This window comes from Lepus europaeus, chromosome 13 (assembly GCF_033115175.1).
Source record: "Lepus europaeus isolate LE1 chromosome 13, mLepTim1.pri, whole genome shotgun sequence".
NCBI classification, from domain to species: domain Eukaryota; kingdom Metazoa; phylum Chordata; class Mammalia; order Lagomorpha; family Leporidae; genus Lepus; species Lepus europaeus.
In genome coordinates this window covers 23875262-23896174 of record NC_084839.1, presented here as the reverse complement: position 1 = coordinate 23896174, position 20913 = coordinate 23875262, and the positions used below count along the sequence as shown (strand labels likewise).

The 20913-nt window shown below is 57.5% G+C and overlaps 3 protein-coding genes across 3 annotated transcripts; 2 read left to right on the top strand and 1 right to left on the bottom strand.

Annotated features, from left to right (window-relative positions):
- The first annotated feature begins 6653 nt into the window (after nt 1-6653).
- PRR30 (proline rich 30) lies at nt 6654-7829 on the top strand. Its single transcript, XM_062208822.1, has one exon. It carries the CDS (start codon nt 6654-6656, stop codon nt 7827-7829), a length of 1176 nt encoding a protein of 391 aa, XP_062064806.1.
- Nucleotides 7830-8900: 1071 nt separating this feature from the next.
- On the top strand, nt 8901-12569 carry PREB (prolactin regulatory element binding). Its single transcript, XM_062209129.1, has 9 exons — nt 8901-9266; nt 9808-10000; nt 10176-10399; nt 10579-10659; nt 10751-10875; nt 11041-11214; nt 11319-11391; nt 11563-11722; nt 11839-12569. Exons 1-9 carry the CDS (start codon nt 9132-9134, stop codon nt 11931-11933), a joined length of 1260 nt encoding a protein of 419 aa, XP_062065113.1. The 5' UTR covers nt 8901-9131; the 3' UTR covers nt 11934-12569.
- On the bottom strand, nt 12525-17667 carry ABHD1 (abhydrolase domain containing 1). Its single transcript, XM_062209128.1, has 9 exons — nt 17520-17667; nt 14585-14745; nt 14058-14240; nt 13850-13895; nt 13656-13768; nt 13370-13543; nt 13154-13202; nt 12892-13057; nt 12525-12802 (listed from the first exon to the last, which is right to left on the bottom strand). The coding sequence occupies exons 1-9, from the start codon at nt 17631-17633 to the stop codon at nt 12591-12593; spliced, it is 1218 nt and encodes a 405-aa protein (XP_062065112.1). The 5' UTR covers nt 17634-17667; the 3' UTR covers nt 12525-12590.
- Nucleotides 17668-20913: the final 3246 nt, after the last annotated feature.

The following is a 20913-nucleotide window of genomic DNA, read 5'->3' as shown; positions in this document are numbered from 1 at the left end:
AATCAACAATGTGCCAGCGCTATAGAATATCAGGCAAAGCCACTGCCTACAGCACCAGCATCCCATACAGGTGCTGGTTTGAGACCCAGCTGCTCCGCTTCTGATCCAGCTCTCTGCTATGGCCTGAGAAAGCAGTAGAAGATGGCCCAAGTGCTTGGGCCCATGCACCCACGTGGACCCAGAGAAGGCTCCTGGCTCCTGGCTCCTGGCTTTGGATGGGCTTAGCTCCAGCCATTGCAGCCATTTGGAGAGTGAAACAGTGGATGGAAGATCTCTCTCTCTCTCTCTCTCTATCTCTCTGCTTCTGCCCCTTTGTAATTCTGACTTCCAAATAAATAAATAAATCTTTTAAAATAATCAACAAACAACAAACACTGGTGAGGAAGTGGGGAAAAAGGTACCCTACACCACTGATGGTAGGAATGTAAGCTGGTACAGCCTTGTGCAAGACAGTATGGAGATACTGCAGAAATCTGAATATAGACCCACTATATGACCCAGCCATCCCACTCCTGGGAATTTACCCAAGGGAAATGAAATTAGCATATGCAAGAGTTATCTGTACCTTATATTTACTGCAGCTCAATTCACAATAGCTAAGATATGGAATCAACCCAAATGCCTGTCAACTGAAGACTAGATAAAGAAACTATGGGATATAGTCACCATGGAATACTCTACAGCAGTAAACAAAATTGAAATCTTGTCATTTGCAACAAAATGGATGAAACTGGAAAACATCATTCTTAGTGGAATAAGCCAGTCCCAAAAGGACAAATACCATATGTTCTCCCTGATCTACAATAACTAATAGAGCACCTAAAAGGTAATCTATAGGAGTGAAATTAACTTCAAGATACAATGACTTTGAACAGCCCTTGGCTTGACTGTTGAGGAACAGTTTTTTTTTTTTTTCAATTTGTTGAATTCTTTACTTACAAGTTAATCTTATATGTTTAAAGTTGATTGAAAATAGATCTTAGTAAAAAGTAAGAGTGGGAATAGGAGAGGGAGGAGGAAGAGGGGTGGGAGGGTGGGTACAGTAGGAAGAATCACTATATTCCTAAAGTTGTATTTATGAAAAGCCATGACATTTGTATTCCTTAAATAAATGATTTCTGGGAAAAAAAAAGAAGAAAGATCTCATATAACCTAACCTGCCTGAGGAAATAGAAAGAGAACAAGCTAAACTCAAAGCAATCAGAAGGCAAGAAATGATGACCACTAGAGCAGAAATAAATGAAGTAGAAAACAGAAAAACTAATAAAACCACAAACTGGTTCTTTGGAAAGAACAATGAAAGTGGCCAAACTTCAGTTAGATTGACCAAGAATAAAGGAGCGATGACTCAAGTTACTAAAACAAGGGATAAGAAGGAGGACGTCACTCATGGTCAGATATAAAAACAAAGGAATACAGGGGATTCTGGGAACAACCATATGCCGACAAAGATCGATAATGTGGATGAAACAGAATCTATTAGACAGACATGAATTACCAAACTGACTCAAGAAGATATAGGAGGGGGCCGGCACTGTGGTGCAACAGGTTAAAGCCCTGACCTGAAGTGCCAGCATCCCATATGGGCACAGGTTCAAGACCTGGCTGCTCCTCTTCCAATCCAGCTCTCTGCTATGGCCTGGGAAAGCAGTAGAAGCTGACTCAAGTCCTTGGCCCCCTGCACCCACTTGGGAGACCCAAAAGAAGCTCCTGGCTTCTGATTTCAGATCAGCACAGTTCTGGCCGTTGCATCCATTTGGGGAATAAACCAGTGGGTGGAAGATCTCTCTCTCTCTCTCTGCCTTTGTCTCTCTGTAACTCTGCCTTTCAAATAAATAAATAAATCTTTTTTAGAAAACATAAAAGAAAGTAAAACAGTAACCTTTAGAATCAGAAAACATTTGCAAATCACATTTGACAAGGGACTTGTAGCCAGAATGCATCAGAACTGTTATAATCCAACAATAAGGTGACAGAAACAGGGTTGGCATTGTGGTGTAGCAGCTAAGCCGCTGCTTGCAAGGCCTGGCATGCCACATCAGAGTGCTGGTTTGAGTCCCAGCTTCCAATCCAGCTCTGCTAATGTATCTGGGAAGACAGTGGAGGATGGTCCAATTACTTGGGCCCCTGTCACCCACATGGAAGCCCCAGATGAAGTTCCAGGCTGTTGGCTGTGGGCTGGCTCAATACTGGCTTTTGAGGCCATTTGGAGAGTGAACCAGTGGATGGAAGATCGATTTCTCTTTCTCTCTCTCTCTCTGATTTTCAAATAAATAATTAAATATTTAAAAATAAATAAATAAAAGATGGGCCAAAGATTTGAAGAGACACTTCTCCAAAGAATATAAACAAATAGCCCATAAGCAATGTAAAATTCCTCAGCATCACTAGTCAATAGAAACATGTACATAAAAACCACAATGCAATACCACTTCATACCCATTAGGGTTGCTAAAATAAAAAAAGACAGGTAACAGCATGTGCTGGTGAAGATAAGGAAAAATTGGAAACTCATACCTTGCCAGTGAGGTTGAAAAATGGTACTGCCGATTTGGAAGGCAGTTTGGTAGTTACTGAAAATGTTAAACAGATTCACCATCTGATTCAGCGATTCTACTTCTAAGTATCTAATCAAGGTAAATGAAAATATTTGCCTCCATAAAATTTGTAGAAGTGGCGCCGGCATTGTGCACAGTGGGCTAAGCCGCCCCCTGTGACACCAGCATCCTGTATCAGAGCGCTGGTTGGAGTCCCTGCTGCTCCATTTCCATTTCAGCTCCCTGTTAATGTGCCTGGGAGTGCAGTGGATGATGGCCCAAGTACTTAGGCTCCTGCTATCCACATGGGAGATCCAGATGGAGTTCTGAGTTCCTGGCTTTGGCCTGGTCCAGCCCTGCTAGTTGCAGCCATTTGGAGTGAACTAGTGGATGGAAGATCTCTGTCTCTCCTTCTTTATTATTCTGCCTTTCAAATAAATAAATAAATAAATATTTTTTCTTTTAATTGTAAAAGAATGTTCACAACAGTGTTATTCACAATTGCCAAAAAGCAGAAACAACCATCAGTGAACGAATGGGTATGAAGGACCCTTATGGGGGGAGGGACAAGAAACTAGGCCTGGGCAAATATCAGGGGCTTCTTAAGAGGTTAGATGTTCCCCAGAGTCTAGCGGGCAGGACATTCTCTGGGAAGGAAAAGTCAATCCCCTTCAGAGAACCTCTAGGCATGCCCAGAGCAGAGCTGCCCCTCCCCTCCGGGAAACCTCTGGGCGCGCCCAGAGCAGAGCTGCCCCTCCCCTTCGGAGAGTCTCTAGGCGCGCACTTATGATGTCACTGCGACCGGCCAATCCTGTAACACCTCAGCACTCTCCCTCAGCATTCTCCGGTATGCTAATTGTCCCTCCGAACCAGCCAATCCCGTGCCACCTCTGCATTTTCCACCAGCACTCTCCACCAGCATTCTTCGCCAGCATTCTCCCATATGCTAATGGTCCCTCTGAACTGACCAATCCTACGCATGCGCATTAGGAATATGCTAATTCGTTGCCTATATAACCTGTGTGAAACTGCCGCTCAGGGCTCCTCACTGCCTGAGGTGGGGACCCGTTTGCGCAAACGTTCAATAAAAACCTCGTGCTTTTTGCATCAACTGGTCTGGAGTCTGGATCTTTGGGCATCCTCCCAAGCAAGTGGGCATCTCTGCAACTGAGAGGTCCAACAGGTAAACACAACATGGGATATCCATATAAGGGAGTATCATTTGGTAATAAAAGGAATAAAGTAACAATACACACTACAATATAAATGAAACTTGTGAACACAGTGAGTTTAAAAGGTAAGACACAAAAGGTAATAATCCAGCTTGTGTGATTCCTCCTAAGTGAAGTCCTAGCATATGTAAATCCATAGAAACAGAAAATTCATGGATTCTAGGGACTGGAGGAGGGAGGAATGGGGAGTGACTGTTAATGAGGACAGGATTTCTTTTAGGAGAGACAAAGATGCTCCAAGACTAGATTTGGAGATGTTTGTGTACCCTGTGAATACATTAGAACACACTGTATCCACATGCCCATCAACTGAAGTCTAGATAAAGAAATTATGGGATATGTACACCATGGAATACTACACAGTGGTTAAAAAAAATGAAATCCGGTCATCTGCAACAAAATGGATGAAGCTGGAAAACATCATACTTAGTGAAATAAGCCAGTCCCAAAAGGACAAATACCACATGCTCTCCCTGACCTGTGGTAACTAATAAAGCACCTACAAGGTAATCAATAGAAGTGAAATTGACACTTTGAAAAGCAGTGACTTTCAACAGCCCTTGTCTCGACTGTTGAGGAATAGGTTTTGTTTTTTGTTTTTTTGACAGGCAGAGTGGATAGTGAGAGAGAGAGACAGAAAGGTCTTCCTTTTTTTTTTTTTTTTTTTTTTTTTGACAAGAAAGGTCTTCCTTTTGCTGTTGGTTCACCCTCCAATGGCCGCTGCGGCTGGCGCATCTTGCTGATCCGAAGCCAGGAGCCAGGCGCTTCTCCTGGTCTCCCATGCGGGTGCAGGGCCCAAGGACTTGGGCCATCCTCCACTGCCTTCCAGGGCCATAGCAGAGAGCTGGCCTGGAAGAGGGGCAACTGGGATAGAATCTGGCGCCCCAACTGGGACTAGAACCCGGTGTGCCGGCGCCGCAAGGCGGAGGATTAGCCTGTTAAGCCACGGCGCCGGCCTATTTCTTTTCCATACTATTTGTTGAACTCTTTACTTAACATAGAGTTAATCATATGTATATAAAGTTAATTGAAAATAGATCTTAGTAAAAAATAAGAATGGGGATAGGAGAGGGAGGAGGAAGAGGGGTGGGAGGGTGGGTATGGTGGGAAGAATCACCATGTTCCTAAAGTTGTAATTGTGAAATATATGAAGTTTGTATTCCTTAAATAAAAGGCTTCTGGGAGAAAAAAAAGAACACGCTGTATCGTACAGTTTAGGTGAGCAGGGGTAGGCATTTGGTGTAACGGTTAGGACGCCTGCATCCCAAGTCAGAGTGTCTGGGTTGCAGCTCCGGGCGGCAGCCCTGGCTGGTGCACACCCTGGGAGGCAGTGCTGACGGATCAATTAACTGGGCTCCTGCCACCCACACAGTGCAGCTGAATTGAGTTTCTGGCTTTGACCAGGCCTGGTCCAGCTATCGTAAGCATTTGGGGACTGAATGAGCAGATGCGCACTGTTTCTGTGTCTCAAATACATAAAATAAAAACAAAATGTTCAAAAATCACAATGGGTGTATTGTATGGTATGTGAATTATACATCAATAAAGATGTTGAGAAAATAGTTACTGAAACATATAATAATGCCTCAAGAGAGAAAAGGTGTGGAACCGAGCTACTCAGAAAGCAGGCAAACAGGAAGCTGAAGGGAGGGCTTGGTGGGACCCCCGCGGCCGGGGAGAACAAAGAGGCGGGGGTGGCAGGAGCTGTGGAAGGTGTGGGGCTCAGGCCTGCAGGGGAAGCAGGCAGGAAGAGTTCAGCCTGCGTTGCACACCGGCCAAGGGCCAGTCTTTGGCTGATCTCTGAGAGAAAGCCCCAGAGCCTCAGAGGGGGATTCTATGATGTCAGCAGCTGACCTCTGTGACACGGGGGAGAACTGCCGCTAGGAAACGGGGACCCCAGCTTTTACTGGGGGCGGCAACGCCGCCCCTTGGACAGTCTCCCAGCTTTTCCCAGCTGGCCCCACGGCTGCTGCTGCTGGGCCAGCGCCAGGCTGAGCCAGGGGACATTATTAGCATTAGGGGGCACACAGGGGCCAGGGGAGCCAGAATAGCAGGGTACCAGGATGCTGAGTCTCTGAGTCAGGATCAGGACAACAAACACCGGCGCCACAGAGGCCTTGTGCCTGGCTGCAGGACTGAGGACAGAGCCAGACAGATCCAGGTAGCAGTGAGCTGAGGGCGACAGATGACGCTGGGGACAGACAGCAGCACGTCCCCTGTTGGCTGACTGCGTTCCTGTCTCCCCCAGGCCCCTCTGTGCTTAAGTGCTTGTGAAACACAGCGTGGGGAATCCTCAGAGGTAAGTGCGCACCATACCCTCAATTACTGTCCCCAACTCAGCCCCAAGCCCCTCCTCCAACACCATTCTCCCCTCCCCGCTCTCCCCCCCCCCCAATGTCTCGTCTTCCCTGGAGCATGTCGCCAGCTCCTCTGATGGGAAAGCTGATGGATTTACAGCCTTGGTGAGTTCAACCTGGACCTGGGCACACAGGACAGAGCCAGAAATGAACCAACTCCCCCAACATCTTGAGCTCTTTCTCTTCAGGTCCCATGGGCTGTCTTCCTCCGTGCCCCGCCCAGATCACCCCTGCTGCCCCCCGGCTCCCAAGAGGCAGCCCTGAATCGCCATCCACCTACATCCCTTGTCCACAACTGACTGCAAAGAAGTGAGAGGCCGAGCCCCAGCCCCAAGCGCCCGCCTGAGCACCCAGAGTGCTGCGCGTCTACACAGCCGGCCAGCCGCTGAGCCCAGGCCCGGCCACGCTCCGTGCACAGGAGGCGGCTGGATTTCTCCGTCCTAGTTGGCCTCGGGAGAGCCTCACCCTGACTCCCCTAGGTCTCCCGTCCCTGGTCTGCTGCCCCAGTGCCGTGGGGAGTCGAGGCAATGGTGCCTCAAAAGACGGACCAGGTGCTGCTACAGAACACAGCGCCCCCTGGGTGCCACCCCCAGAACCTCTCACAACTCGTGGACTCTCCTCCCTGCGGCAGCAGGCCTGTCTCCCCCCACCAGTCCCAACCTCCATCCCTGCCACCTTCCACTGGGTCCCATCCCCCCTTCTCCCCTCCCCCACGAGCCCGGTCTCCGGCCTGCCAATTCTACTCTTCTGACTCAAATTCCGACTTAGCTCTTCATCCCTACTCTTCCTCCCTCCCCAGCTCCCCCACTTTCTTTCACCAGAACTTCCTCTCGGTCCCCCTTCAACACTCCTCCTCTCCCTCGAGCCACTGGCTGTACCCCTCTCCTCCTCTCACGCCCTGCTCGGCTCCGTCCCAGCCCCAGAACTCCTCGCCCCGCTCACGCTGCCAGTCTCCTTCACGGCCCGAAGACCTGCCCAGCTCCACCCGGCCTTCCCCAAGCCCCAGCAACAGGCAGACATGGCGCTGGGAACAGTGCAGGGACACCGGGTCCCCTGGGGCTGGGGGGTGCGTGGCAAGCGAGAGGGACCCTGCGGAGTTCAGGGACCCAGGGGCCCTGGCCCAGGCCCTGGTGGTCCACCTGGGGCACCGCCGCATCGCACAAGACCTGCAGCTGTTACTTTTGCAACGCCTGTGGCTAGGCAGAACCGGCCAGGCCCCGGTGGTGGAGTACCCCATATGCCTGGTGTGCCTCCGGCCTCGCAGTCCCTCTTGCCCCACTCCCAGGTACAAGACTGGACCCAAGCTGCTGGCCTTCCCCCAGCTGCTGCCCTGCGCACAGGGCCAGGGATCCGGGCCACTCCAGATAGGAATTGGCTTCGGCCTCCGCCTGCCTCGGGGCCAGGCCAGGGCCCTCCATCTGATACCAGAAAGAAGGCGGCAGGAAGCAGGGCCCCAAGGCGAGGCCACTCAGGCCCAGCAGTGTCAGGCACCAGTGTCTCCAGCCCCGGCCCGGGCCCCAGGCTCACCCTCCCAGGCCAGGAGCCACAAGTCTGGAAGCTGCCACTCACCAAACTCCACCCGCCGTCCAGGGCCTCCGCCGCAGGCGCCAAAGCAGGCCGCGGCCTCCCGAAAGCCCAGGTGTTCTCCCACTCCAAAGAGGCCTGTCTCTCCAGAGTCCATTCTGCAAAAGTCGCCAGCCTAGCTCCAGAGCCACGGAGGCTCCCCGGAGCACCGCCTCCAAACCCCACCCACCCCGCTAGGCCCCAGATCTCGGGGAGTCCCCGAGATACCCTGAAAGGCTGGCTGGCCGGAAGTCAGGTGTGTGCTCCTGCCCTGAACCCTGGGAGCCCCTTGTGGAGTCTGCTGTCTCCGGGCTGAGAGGACCAGCGACACCCGAGGCCCCACGAAGCCAAGGTGTTTCCAATAAAGTCCGCCCCTGTGCAGCTCCTGGGCTGGTGTCCTGTGCGGCTGGAATTGTGGGGGGGTGGGGGGGCCTCAATAGGGCCTTCTGGGGCCAAAGACTGCAGGGTCCATGTATCGGAGGAGCACAAGGAACCCACAAGGCCAGGGACCCGACATGCAGGCGGGCCCCCACACTGAATTCAACTCCGTGGGACACACACGGGCATCCTCGTGATGAAGCCACGGAACCCAGCCCTGGTGGGCAGAGGGGGACTTTGGGTTAGGGAGGAGGTAGCGGTGATGTCTCCTACTGGGCTCACTCCCAGAGAAGCAGGGGGTCCTCACACAGCTCAGACCCCTGCACGCCCCCTCGGGAGGGTGGGGTGTCAGGCGCCGAACGCACCTGCCAGGCACCAGCCCGGGGCCGGCCCTGGCCGCCGCCACCGCCAACAGCGGGGCACAGGTGTTCCCTAAGAGTGGCTTCTTCGTTCCAGGAGGCAGTGGGGTTGGGGACTGAGTCCAGGTTTGCTTTGAAGTCCAGGCTGCCTCCCGGAAGGGGCGAGAGAGGTTCCCGGCCCGTGTGTGCGCCCCGGGACGAACCTCTTCCTCCCTCAGGTCAAACGGGAAGCCTGCGCTTGAGGGAGTCGGCGTACCACTCCCGAAGGGAGGGCCGACCCTATTTAGGGGAAAATCGTTCCTAAAGGCGTGCCGACCTTCCGCAAGCTCTCTAAGCCCCACCTCCTCGGCCTCCCTCGCCCGGCACAAAAATGGTGGCGGCGCTCGCCACAAGGGGGCGGTGAAGCGACTCCGCGCGCCGCGTTAGTGCTGACGCGTAGCGCCGTGCTGCGCTTGCGCAGAGAGCGCCACGGGACAGGTGCGCGTGCGCAGTGCGCGTCTGCGAAACCGAGGTAGCCGGACCCGAGCGGAGACGCGGGTGTCCACGGGTGGTGTAGGTTTGGGTAACCCCAGGAGTGTGAGAGGAGACTGGAGACCTCCGGGCGGCGACGGGCCCACGTTCAGCTGCGGCCAGGGCAGTGTTCGGAGGCCTGGCGCGGCATGCCCTGGGTGCCGCGCTGCGGGCGGTGAACGCGCGGCCGGCGGGATGGGCCGGCGCCGGGCACCGGAGCTGTACCGGGCCCCGTTCCCGTTGTACGCACTTCAGGTGGACGCCGGCGCGGGCCTGCTCATCGCTGCGGGCGGAGGAGGCGCCGCCAAGACAGGCATAAAGAATGGCGTGGTGAGAGCCGAGGGCCGCTGCGGCTGGGTTGCGCCCCGGGGTTAAGGGTCACTCGAGGGACTGGAACCTGCAAGGCGAGCGCCCGGGCACGAAATTCACTCGGAAACTTTCTTGGGGGGTGGGGGTGGGATGGGGGGAGGCCGCTAAGGCCGAGTGCAAAGTGCCCCCGGCGCTGCACAAGGTAGCGCTTCGGCTGGACCTGCGGAGCCACTCCAGGGGCTGAGTCTGGCCTCGCTCGGGCAGTCCACGTAGCCCGTGTGTCTTTCCCCGAGCAGCAGCGAGAGAGGTGCATTGGGCCTTCAGCCTGGTTCCTTCACCCCTCTGAGAGTCGCCGTGTTCTGTGACCTGGAGGCAGAAATCCTAGTCCTCTTTGCGGGCTGTTCGTGAGGGTCGGAATAAGGGAGGAAAAGGGCTGGAGGAAGCCGTGCGAACCAGGAAGTGCAGTAGACAGAGGAACGTGACATCACACCACCGGTCGCGCGTTTCCCTCCAGTGTGGCCTCGGCCCCACTGAACCCTGCGCCTGCTTGCCTCTCCCACAGCACTTCCTGCAGCTGGAGCGGATTAACGGGCACCTGAGTGCCTCCTTGCTACACTCCCATGACACTCAGACACGGGCCACCATGAACTTGGCCCTGGCCGGTAACATCCTGGCTGCCGGGCAGGATGCCCACTGTCAGCTCCTGCGCTTCCAGGCCCATCGGCCGCAGGGCAACAGCAAGGCCGAGAAGGCAGGTGAGGAGTCGGGGGGAGGGCCCCGGGGCTTAGATCCTTCCCACCTAGGTCTCTGAAGAAGCGGGGCTGGAAGTGGGGTTGTGGTAGCGTGGCAGAGGCTGTATGTGGGCCTGACACATGGACAGGGGCCGGTGTCACCAGGAGCTTGGAACCTGGTGAGCTGTTTGTTTTGCAGGTCCCAGGGAGCATGGGCCTCGGCAAAGGAAGGGGGCCACCCCCGCGGAGAAGAAGCCCAAAGCGGAAACCCAGTGCGAGGGGGTAGAGCTGCGGGTGGAGAACCTGCAGGCGGTGCAGACGGATTTCGGCCCCGATCCGCTGCAGAAAGCTGTGTGCTTCAGCCGCGATCATACCCTGCTGGCCACGGGAGGGACGGACGGCTGCGTTCGCGTCTGGGAAGGTGTGCTTGTGGACGGCGCGGGAGGGTGAATGTCAAGGGCAGCGAGGTGAAAATTGGGAAAAGCCGAACGTGGGTGCGGGCAGAGCGGGGCGCGCAGGCTGCGTGGAGTGGCCGTTCGCGGACGCTGGGAGACGGCAGTGCTGCTGCTGAGAATCAGGCCTGACGCTGCTGCTGGCTGCAGGTGCCCAGCCTGGAGAAAACCGAGGAGTTCAAAGCCCACGAAGGAGAGATTGAAGACCTGACTCTAGGGCCGGATGGCAAGGTGAGGAGCTGCAGGGGAGGGGTGGTGGAGAAAGGGAAAGTAGATGATGGCCCGTAGGTGGACCCCGTAACCAGCCTGTATTCCTGACCAGCTGGTAACAGTGGGCTGGGACTTCAAGGCCTGTGTGTGGCAGAAGAATCAGCTGGTGACACAGCTGCACTGGCAAGAGAACGGACCCACCTCGTCTAACACGCCCTACCGCTACCAGGCCTGCAGGTGCGGAAGCCCAGGGAGAGGCTGCCCAGCGCACAGCCCAGCTGCCGAGGGGAGGGAGAAAGCCTGGGGAGATGGGGGGGGGGGGTGGTGGTGGTGGTCATGGCCCAGCCAGGGTGAGGGGCAGGCAGGGCCCAGGAGCTGAACAGCCCCTCACCCGGCCCCCAGGTTTGGGCGGGTCCCAGACCAGCCTGCTGGGCTGCGACTCTTCACAGTACAGATTCCGCACAAGCGCCTGCGCCAGCCCCCGCCCTGCTACCTCACAGCCTGGGATGGCTCCACCTTCTTGCCCCTGCGCACGAGGCCCTGTGGCCACGAAGTCGTCTCCTGCCTCAGCGTCAGGTGTGGGCCAGTGGTGGCTGGGCCGGGTGGGGGTCCTGCCCAGCTCCCTGAGACCGTGACGTTGGCCGGCCTCAGGACAGTGAGCGCTTTGTTCTGTGTTGCAGTGAATCGGGCACCTTCCTGGGCCTGGGCACGGTCACTGGCTCTGTGGCCATCTACATAGCTTTCTCCCTCCAGGTACTGGGTGGAGGAGGGCCCAGCCCTGGGGGAGGAGCACAGGCCGCCCTGAGCCCCAGTGCAGAAGGAGGCGGGCCCAGCCTGTGCAGGGGTCGCCCTGGGGTGGGGGGCTTGTTCCCAGCAGGAAGCTTCCCAGCAGGCCTTCGCTCACCAGTCTCTCCCCACCCCCAGCGCCTCTACTATGTGAGGGAGGCTCACGGCATTGTGGTGACAGACGTGGCCTTTCTGCCCGAGAGGGGTCGCGGTCCAGAGCTGCTCGGGTCTCACGAAACCGCCCTGTTCTCCGTGGCTGTGGACAGTCGTTGCCAGCTGCACCTGCTGCCCTCACGGCGTGAGTCCCTGGGGACGGTGGGCTGCTCCTGGGAGCCGTCCGTGCTCTGCCTGAGCGGAGCGGGGTGAGGATTCTGCGCCCCCAGCCCCTGACCTGCTGCCTTACCCCACCCGCAGGGAGCGTTCCTGTGTGGCTGCTGCTCCTGCTGTGTGTTGGACTCATTGTGGTGACCATCCTGCTGCTCCAGAGTGCCTTTCCGGGTTTTCTTTAACCTCCCTGCCCCTGGGGACCAGGGGCCTGGACACTGCCACCTTCCTGAGCAGAGTGGAGGCCTGGGCCCCACTGCTCACCCCACTGGGTTGACAGCCGAGGTGCCTCCCGGGAGACTCGAGAGCTGCCCGCCTGTCCCCGCTAGGCCTGGCTGTGACTCTGGGCCACTCCGGGTCCTGGGAGCCATGCGCTGGCCACCTGTGGGTCACCCAGGATGTGATGTCCGACTCTCAGGTTGCGCTGTGTGCCTCGTGCCCTCAGCTTGCCAGAGGCCCCAGAGTTGAGCTTGTCCCTGCTCCAGAAACACGGAGAAGCCCGAGGGCCGGGGGCGCTGCCGTCCTTTGCGCCTAAGCAGTCAGTTTCCCTTCCTCCCCCAGGGGCCTTGTGGCCGGATGCCCTTCTCCTAGAGCCCCAGGCATTTGCTGGGGGGAGGGGAAAACTGGCCTGGTTCTTCTGCTGTTAGTGCAGGAAGGGGTGAAAGAAGGCTCGGGCGGTGCCGTGGGGTTCAGGTGGGCAGCACCGGGCCGCCGGGCTAAATGGGCAGCAAGTCCCTGCATGGACTGCCCTTGAGCGCAGGGAAGATGAACTTGGATCACTCAGCAGGAAAGTTGATGTTTAATAAAAAGGGAAGACTGAACTGAGCCCCAATGGAAGTCTGTCAGCTCTTTCCGCCCCCCGCAGGCGAGGGGACACCGAGGTCCAGCAGCTCTGCTCGGTGCTGGAAGATGGCTCTGGCGTAGTCGTGCAGCAGGCGGCTCATGTAGCAGTGCTTCCAGGGGAGCAGCCCTTCCAGGAAGCCGATGTGGCCACCCCGCGCCGTGACGAGCAGTGCCACATGGGGAGAGAGCCGGGCAGCCTGGAGGGGGAGGGCTGGGAGGCACAGCGGAGGTCGGCAGCCCGGCCGTGCCTGGAAGCCCACATCTCTCGGCCCGTCTTCCCTTTGGCCCAAGTGTGCTCACCTTGGACTGGGGAGAAGGGATCATCTGCTGCATTGAGGCAGAGCACAGGGGTCTGGATGGCGTCCACCTTGGTTCTTGGACTCGCTGCTTGGTAGTAGGCAACACAGTCTTCATAGCCAAAGACCACAGAGGTGTAGCGCTCGTCAAATTGGCGGATTGTGCGGGCCTGCAGTGGAAGAGGTTGGACAAGCTAAGAAACATGGAGGCTGGGAAGGTAACGGGCGACAGACTACAGGCGAGTGAGATGGATAAAGCATTGTACCTTTAGCACAAAGTCTACATCCACTGCTTTCTCCATCACACTTCTGTTTCTGGAAAAGAACATAATGGTTTGGCTCAACGACTACAACTGACCCAACGCCCTCCAGCTTCTGTCTTACCTCATGAGAGCCAGCCTGGAGTCCAGAGGGCAGGGGAGCCGTCCGTATGACTGCCAGCCTACCCTCACTGCTGCCCTTCCCACGTGCCAAGACCCTACCTGTCCACAAACTGGCAGAGCCCCGCAGTGAGGGGCTGATTGAAGAGCAGTAAGTTGAGTGGGGTCTCCAGGGAGCGGGTGGTCTCAAAGGAATCCCAGCACGCAGACAGGGTCAGTCCCGCCACCAACCCAGCTGCTGGCCCGGTGCGGGCCAGGTAGTTCAGCACCAGGATCCTGCAGGGTTAGACCAGAGGCCATGAAGGAGGGCTTCACCTGGGCCAGCTGGGACGCCAGAGGAGAGGAACAAAGGAAGAGGAGGCCACGGGTGGACGCGGGCAGCCTTTACCCTCCGAAAGAGATGCCCACGGCCAGCAGGGGAGCCTGGGGGTAGTGGTGTTTTATGTGCTTCACGACCGTCTCCAGGTCTTCAGTGTTGCTGGCACAGTAAGCCCTGTGGGTCTGAGGGCAAACCGGGTTATCGGGTGGAGGGGGCAGCCAGGGCCGAGGTCCCTGGTGGGAGTGGGGGCGGGGGGCACTCACCAGCAGTTCTTCCCCACGGCAGCCCCGGTTATTAAAGACGACAGCCCTGTGGTACACAGGGTGAGGCTTAGGCCTGATGCCCTTGAGGTCTTCAGTGAGGCCCTGCCAAAGCCTGCCCCTGGCAGAGCACTCTCCCAACCAGGCCCTGGCGAACCCCCTGGCACAGGTGCTCAGGCCCCTCCCGCTGCTCTGGGCTGTGCCCCCGTACCTGTAGCCGTCGCCCAGCGCCTGGTTGACCAGGTGCAGGATGTAGTTCTCCTTGCTGCTGCCGGTGATGCCGGGAAGTAGCAGCACGATGGGCTGCGTGGCAGGCTCTGGGCGCTGACCGCTGTCGGGCTGCTCGGCCCAGTCCAGCAGCAGCCGGCCGCCGTCTGGGGTCGGGAGAACTTCGCTGTGGTTGGGGATGGGGACGCACAAAGATACTGTTAAGACTTGGGTGCGCCACTTCAAAGCTTCATCCCCACTCCACCCACTGACAGGTGTGACAACTTCCCGCCAGCATCCGCCTCACTGAGGGCGTGCTTGATGGGGAACAGGAAGGTTACCCAGGGTGGAACGGGGACAGAGAGATGGGCTGTTACCTGGGGGTGCAGGAGTTCCGGCCCTTCCCTGTGCCCACTCCCCTGCTGCCATCAGCACACGGGTCTGGGGGTGCAGATGACCTCTAACAAGAGGCAGAGTTGTCCTAGCTACTTCGGGCTCCACCTCCGCCCTGTTCTCTTGTTCCCTGCTTACCTCCGGTAAGGGACTGGGGGCAGAGGCTGCAAGAAGACTCGGAGGATGGATTGTAGCCGGCCCTCAAAGCACCACAGCGTGGGGAAGAAAGTCTCCGTGGTCACTGGACAGTGTTGCTCCAGGAAGGCCAGGAACTGGGGCCCAGTCACCAGCTGCGGCCTCTGTAACCGCACAGGACAGCCTGCCACACACATCGATCTCGGCACCAAGCCAGTGAGTGCCCCAGTCAGTCTTGGAGGCCGAGTGGACCCTGCTGGCGTCTGGAGGATTCTGCTTTGGGGTGGGATGGGCAGCACAGCTCTGTCTGGAAAGCACAACTCACCTCTGATGCAGGCCAGCAAGACCCCCAGCCCTGCAGTGTCCCCCTTAAGAACTGACTGCACGGGGGGCTGTTGCAGCTGCCGCCTGCTTTCTCCTGGGCAGTGAACACTCAGCAGTGCACACAGGGGCCCCTGCTGGTGGGAATGGGCATCTCGGCAGGGGCTGAATAAGTGCGGCACCATTCAGCCTGAGCATTCAGTGAGTGACACTGTGACACTGTGGCCATCTGGTCCCTCCTGATTGTAGCCCCCAGGCCTGCAGCCCCCTCAGTCTCTGATGTGCTCCCTGCTGGCGGGCTCTTACTTACTGCAGACACCTGCTGCTGGCCCGCGCGCAGGGAGGAATAGTAGGTTTTGATGCTTATTCAGCCAAGGGCAAGGTTATGGGTTGGATGACAGGGCCAGATGAGGTCAGTGGGCTCTGAGCCCTGACTTTCCACCTCTCTGCCTGCTTCTGGACAGACCGCAAGTGCCCGCGGGGGCCTGGCCACTAGATGCTGAGAAAGCAGCTCGGTGCCATCTGAAGCAAAAGCCCCAGCACCTGCCTTTCTGTAGCTGGCCCCGGGGAACTTCAACACCAGACTCTGTCTCCTCTGCAGCCCCCGTCCTCGAAGGGGCCCGGGACCATGCTCATCTGGAGAGGCCAGGCTGATAGTGTGACCCTGGGGCTGTCACTGGGGCCTGGGCTATGAGCCTTCAAATACCACCTGGTGTCGCCATGGTGTGCTACATGCAGGACCTGAGCTTACGGCTGCCTTGTAGGATATAAATGAAGAGATTGAGTGGGGTGCTCCAAGTCACACACACAGCAAGGAAAAGTGAAGTTCCCAGTGCCATCACCATGAACATGTGGTGCCATTTGTTGAGGGCTCCCTACGTCGCAGGCCGAGTGCCCTCCACGTTCTGTGACTAACTTCTGAAGTTCATGACATTCTGTGAGATCCATACTGCCACCCCCTGCCCCCTGCACACAGGCTTGTGTGTTGAGTAAGTTGCCAAAGGTCACAAAGCTCACCGCAGCTGGTTACTGCAGAGCTGCAGGTGCAAACCCAGATCTGTCTGCCTCTGGAGCCTGTCCCGTCTACTCACTATGCAAGATTTTCTGCCAAGATTTAGAGTTGCTATCAATGCATTAAAACCTTGGTCAAACAGCTCAGTAGAGAACAGCAAGGCTAATCGTGTCTGAGTTGAAGAAACCATAGTATTTCTTGACTGACCCCTGAGATTAACTAACGTCATGCCCGGGAGAAAGCAGAATGAGTCCAGTCCCCGGCTGGATGGTTCAGATAACCGGACTCTGTGTCCCCAGAGCCTCCACAAGAGCACTTTCCTGGCAATGGAACCAGATTCTGCATGCGGAGAAGGGGTTTGGGGTGTGAGTGGCAGGGGCTCTGCCTTCCCCAGTGGCTGGTTGCAAACAACAGAAAAAGTCTGTGTAAATTGGAACTTCTGCAGTGACTGACTTTTCCCAGCCTATGTAGCAGTGGCCAGTGCTGTGGCATAGTGGGTGAGGCTGCCGCCTGTGGTGGCAGCATCCCAAGTGGGCGCCGGTTTGAGTCTCAGCTCCTCCACTTCTGATCCAGCTCTTGGCCTTGGCCTGGGAAGGCAGTGAAGGATAGCCCAGGTGCTTGGGCCCCTACACCCGCGTGGGAGACCCAGCAGAAGCTCCTGGCTCCTGGCTTCGGATCAGCCCATCTCTGGCCATTGCAGCCATCTGGGGAGTGAACCATTGGATGGAAGACTCTCTCTCTCTCTCTCTCTCTCTCTCTCTGTCTGTCTCTCATTGCCTGTGCCTCTCTGTAACTCTGCCTTTCAAATAAATAAATAAATCTTTTAAAAAATGAGGCAGAGTCCAGCAAAGTTTGCATTCTATGACTGGTTAAGCCAGACTTACTGTATACACAAGGTAGGCTCCTGTAGGAAGCTCTGGCAATACCGCTAAGGCAATAGCACTAAGGTTTCCTATAGGCCTTTTTCAAGCATTAGAGCTGATAGGTTTACTGTTAGACTGAGCTGAACATGAGTAAAGCACTTTTTCTGACTATGTCAATGAAGTATTTTATCGAAGACCTGGTGAGAAAATCAAGTTCATGCTAATCAACCTCTTGAGTAACCCTGGAGAGCCCAGAACTTCCAACAGGGCTCCCTGAGCCAGGGGGTAGGGTTCCCGCAGTCCTGACTACGTGGGGACCTTCAGCGAGAGGCACTAAGCGATGGGCGTGGTGGTGGCAGGCGGCACAGCCCTTCAAGGTTCCCTCATTCTGTAAGCTGATGAGAAGCAACCAGGGCACCTGCAAAGGAAGGGAGAGCGGCCGGCGCTCACCCGTCCACCTGTCGGACACCTCAGGACGCCGCCTTTCCCCAAATGTTGGTCCGCGTGGTGGGGAGCAGCGCCCTTGCGTTCTAGCAGGGCTCGGCTGCATGGGGAGCAGGTGGGGTGCGGGGGGTGCAGGGAGGCAATGAACCAAGTGGGCATTAGGTGCTCATAGCCAAGTTTCCCTGCGGCGGGAAACCCACTCTTGCCAGCTCCCCAAATGGCTCGAGCCCGGGCTGGAAGCTGGCCCCTGCATCCCAGTATCCCAAACCCGCCGGCCAGAGCCTGGACCCGCACCCACCTGCTGCACGCATGCCCAGTAGTAGCCCAAGTAGAGGGCAACGGCTAGAGCCAAGAGCAGAGTGAAGGTCTCTGTCCAAGTGCTACTCTGGAGGCTCAGGAAGGAGCTCAGCATCTTGTATCCGGGGTTCCAGCTGCCCGGCTTAGGGTCGGATCTAGCCCGGGGGACTTTGACTGCTGGGCCCGCAGGTTCGCCCCGCCCGTTACAGCCATTGGACAGCCCGCAAGCCGCCTCCGCCGCCGGCGGTTTGCGGTTGCGAGCCCCGCCCACCGCCCCTGGCCTGCAGATCGAGCGACTCAGGGGCGGCGCTCGGAGGTCTGGAGACTTGAGCGGTGTGATCCCGGTGACCCACCATGGCTTCCCACCCCCTCCCCGCCCCCAGGGTTACAAGTGTGCAGCCCTGGACCGGTGGCCCCCGCCAAGCTGCGGGGCGGAACTTGTTCAGCGCCTCCTTCCTCAAACTCTTCCCCCGCCGTGCCCAGGGCAAGCTGCCTGTCACTCACAGGTCACAGCCACAACTGTGTTGAGATTCTGCTGTGTCCTGCAGGACAGCCACTCAGTGACCCTTACACACTGGACACACCACTGTTCGGCGGTGTAACACACCCACTAGCGTCGGGCACAGCATTCACCCACGTCCAAGTCCCTGTCTACAGTCTAGGTGGTCCTCAACTCCACCTGGGGATACCCCAGGGACCCTGTCCCTGTCTTCGCTGGTGTATGGAAATACGGAATCTACCAGGGCACCGGCCTCTGACCCCAGCCACAGATCACAGTGGTCTAGGCGCCGTGAAAACCAGCGGTGCCCAGGCCCACCGCTGATCTCGTGGGTCTGCATAGGAGCCCGGCTAGCAACATAACGCAGTGGTCTCTAGGCGCCCCACGCGTGTCCCCTGGGCTGGATGCTCGGGCGTGGTGCTACATAAGGGAAGAACAGCGGCCAGGGGAGCCCTGCTGGGCCGGCTGCTTTCTCCCTGTGCTTTCCCGCCCTCTGTGTTTCTTGGCACCTGCTTAGCACAGGGCCAAACTAACGGCCAAAAGTGTCCACATCTCCCCCGCTGCCGGGAGCTGGGGCTCAGAATCCCCTCCTGTTACTCTCACACGCCAAGGCCACCTTTCTCCCGTCCTCAGTGAACCTGGGGCCAAAACTAAACTTTGCTTCACCCAAGAAATCTCTAGTTCTTTCCATTGCTGCTTTCTGCTCCCCGCCCCCACCCCAGCCTCAGCAGTCTGCCTCTGACCTCTCTCTCTCTCTCTCTCTCTCTCTCTCACACACACACACACACACACAGGTCTTCCTATACAGTGGTTCCCAGCTGGCGTGGGTGCCTTGGAGCAGCCAGGTGGACGGCCAGGGGAGGGCTAGTGGTGGTGCGGCAGCACGCAGTGTCCATGACACCGATCCCTGGCCCAGCATGGCCCAGCACGGCCCCGCTGCTCACCCAAGCCCATCACAGCTGCCTCCGGTCACCTGTGGTGGAGCTCCCAGGATACGGTCCTCCTGCACCCCCCTGGCTGCACAGGCCCTCAGTACACGCTGGCAAGATGCTATCAGTGCAGCAGGGAGAGGAAGCGGGTGGGAACGGTCGCTAAGCTCCGTGATTGGATGATGGTTTTCACAATTCCCTGAGGGCTTGCTCCCCAGCGTGGCCTGTGTGACTCCAACAGTCCCAGGGTGGGGGTTGAGGGGGAAGCTGGGGAATTAAACCCTCATCTGATGGGTGTGGAAGTGGCTGACGGCTGTAGAGCCTGGGCCTCCTCTCTCAGGTGGGTGGGGGGTGGTGGGCAGCAGAGGCTGCTGGCCACCAAGTGGATCCCCTAACCAACCACAGTAGCACTTTAACTGCGGGCTGGGACTTCAAGGCCTGTGTGTGGCAGAAGAATCAGCTGCACTGGCAAGAGAACCGACCTGCAGAACCGACCTGCCTCGTCTAACACGCCCTATCCACACCAGGCCGGCAGGTGCGGAAGCCCCAGGGGGAGGCTGGACAGCGCACAGCCCAGCTGCCGAGGGGAGGGAGAAAACCTGGGGAGATGGGGGGGGAGCGGTCATGGACTGGCCAGGGTGAGGGGCAGGCAGGGCTCGGGAGCTGAACAGCCCCTCACCCGGCCCCAGACTGCTCACTGTACAGATTCCACAAACGCCTGCGCCAGCCCCCACCCTGCTACCTCACAGCCTGGGATGGCTCCACCTTCTTGCCCTGCACACCAGGCCTGTGGCCATGAAGTCGTCTCCTGCCTCAGCATCAGGTGTGGGCCAGTGGTGGCTGGGCCGGTGGGGGTCCTGCCCAGCTCCCGAGTACCCACTGGGTCGACAAGCCGAGGCGCCTCCCGGGAGGCTCTCGAGAGCTGCCCGCCTGCCCCCACTAGGCCTGGCTGTGACTCTGGGCCACTCCGGGTCCTGGGAGCCATGCGCCGGCCGCCTGTGCCAGGACGAGATGTCCGACTCAGGTTGCACTGTGTGCCTCGTGCCCTCAGCTTGCCAGAGGCTCCAGAGTGAGCTTTGTCCCTGCTCCAGAAACATGGAGAAGCCCGAGGGCCGGCGGTGCTGCCCTCCTTTGTACCTAAGCAGTTTCCCTTCCTCCCCAGGGGCCTTGTGGCCGATGCCCTTCTCCTAGAGCCCCAGCATTTGCTGGGGGGGGGGGGGGGCTTGCTGGTTCTTCTGTTAGCGCAGGAAGGGGTGAAAGAAGGCTCGGGCGGTGCCACGGGGTTCAGGTGGCAGCACGGGCCGCTGGGCTAAATGGGCAGCAAGTCCTGCGTGGACTGCCTTTGAGGCAGGGAAACGAAGTAGCCCAAAAGAGAGGAATAATTAACATGCACTACACAAGGTGTTTGTGCCCTTGTCTCGTGCTATACAGAAGAGGCAAGACTGGGGAATTTTTTTTCAAAGATTTATTTTATTTATTTGGAAGACAGAGTTACAGAGAGAGGTAGAGGCCAGAGCGAGGTCTTCCATCTGCTGGTTCACTCCCCAGATGGCTGCAGTGGCACCATTCAGTCTGTGAGCATTCAGTCGCCCTGCAGTGAGTGACACACTGCCACCTCTCGAGCCTGCTGTGGCCATCTGGTCCCTCCTGATTGTAGCCCAGGCCTGCAGCCCCCTCAGTCTCTGATGTGCTCCTGCTGGCGGGCTCTTACTTACTGCAGGCACCTGCTGCTGGCCCGCGCGCAGGGAGGAATAGTAGGTTTTGATGCTTATTCAGCCAAGGGCAAGGTTATGGGTGGATGACAGGGCCAGATGAGGTCAGTGGGCTCTGAGCCTGACTTTCCACCTCTCTGCTGCTTCTTCTGGACAGACCGCAGTGCCCGCGGGGCCTGGCCACTAGATGCTGAGAAGCAGCTCGGTGCCATCTGAAGCAAAAGTCCTCGGGCCGAGCCCCAGCACTGCCTTTCT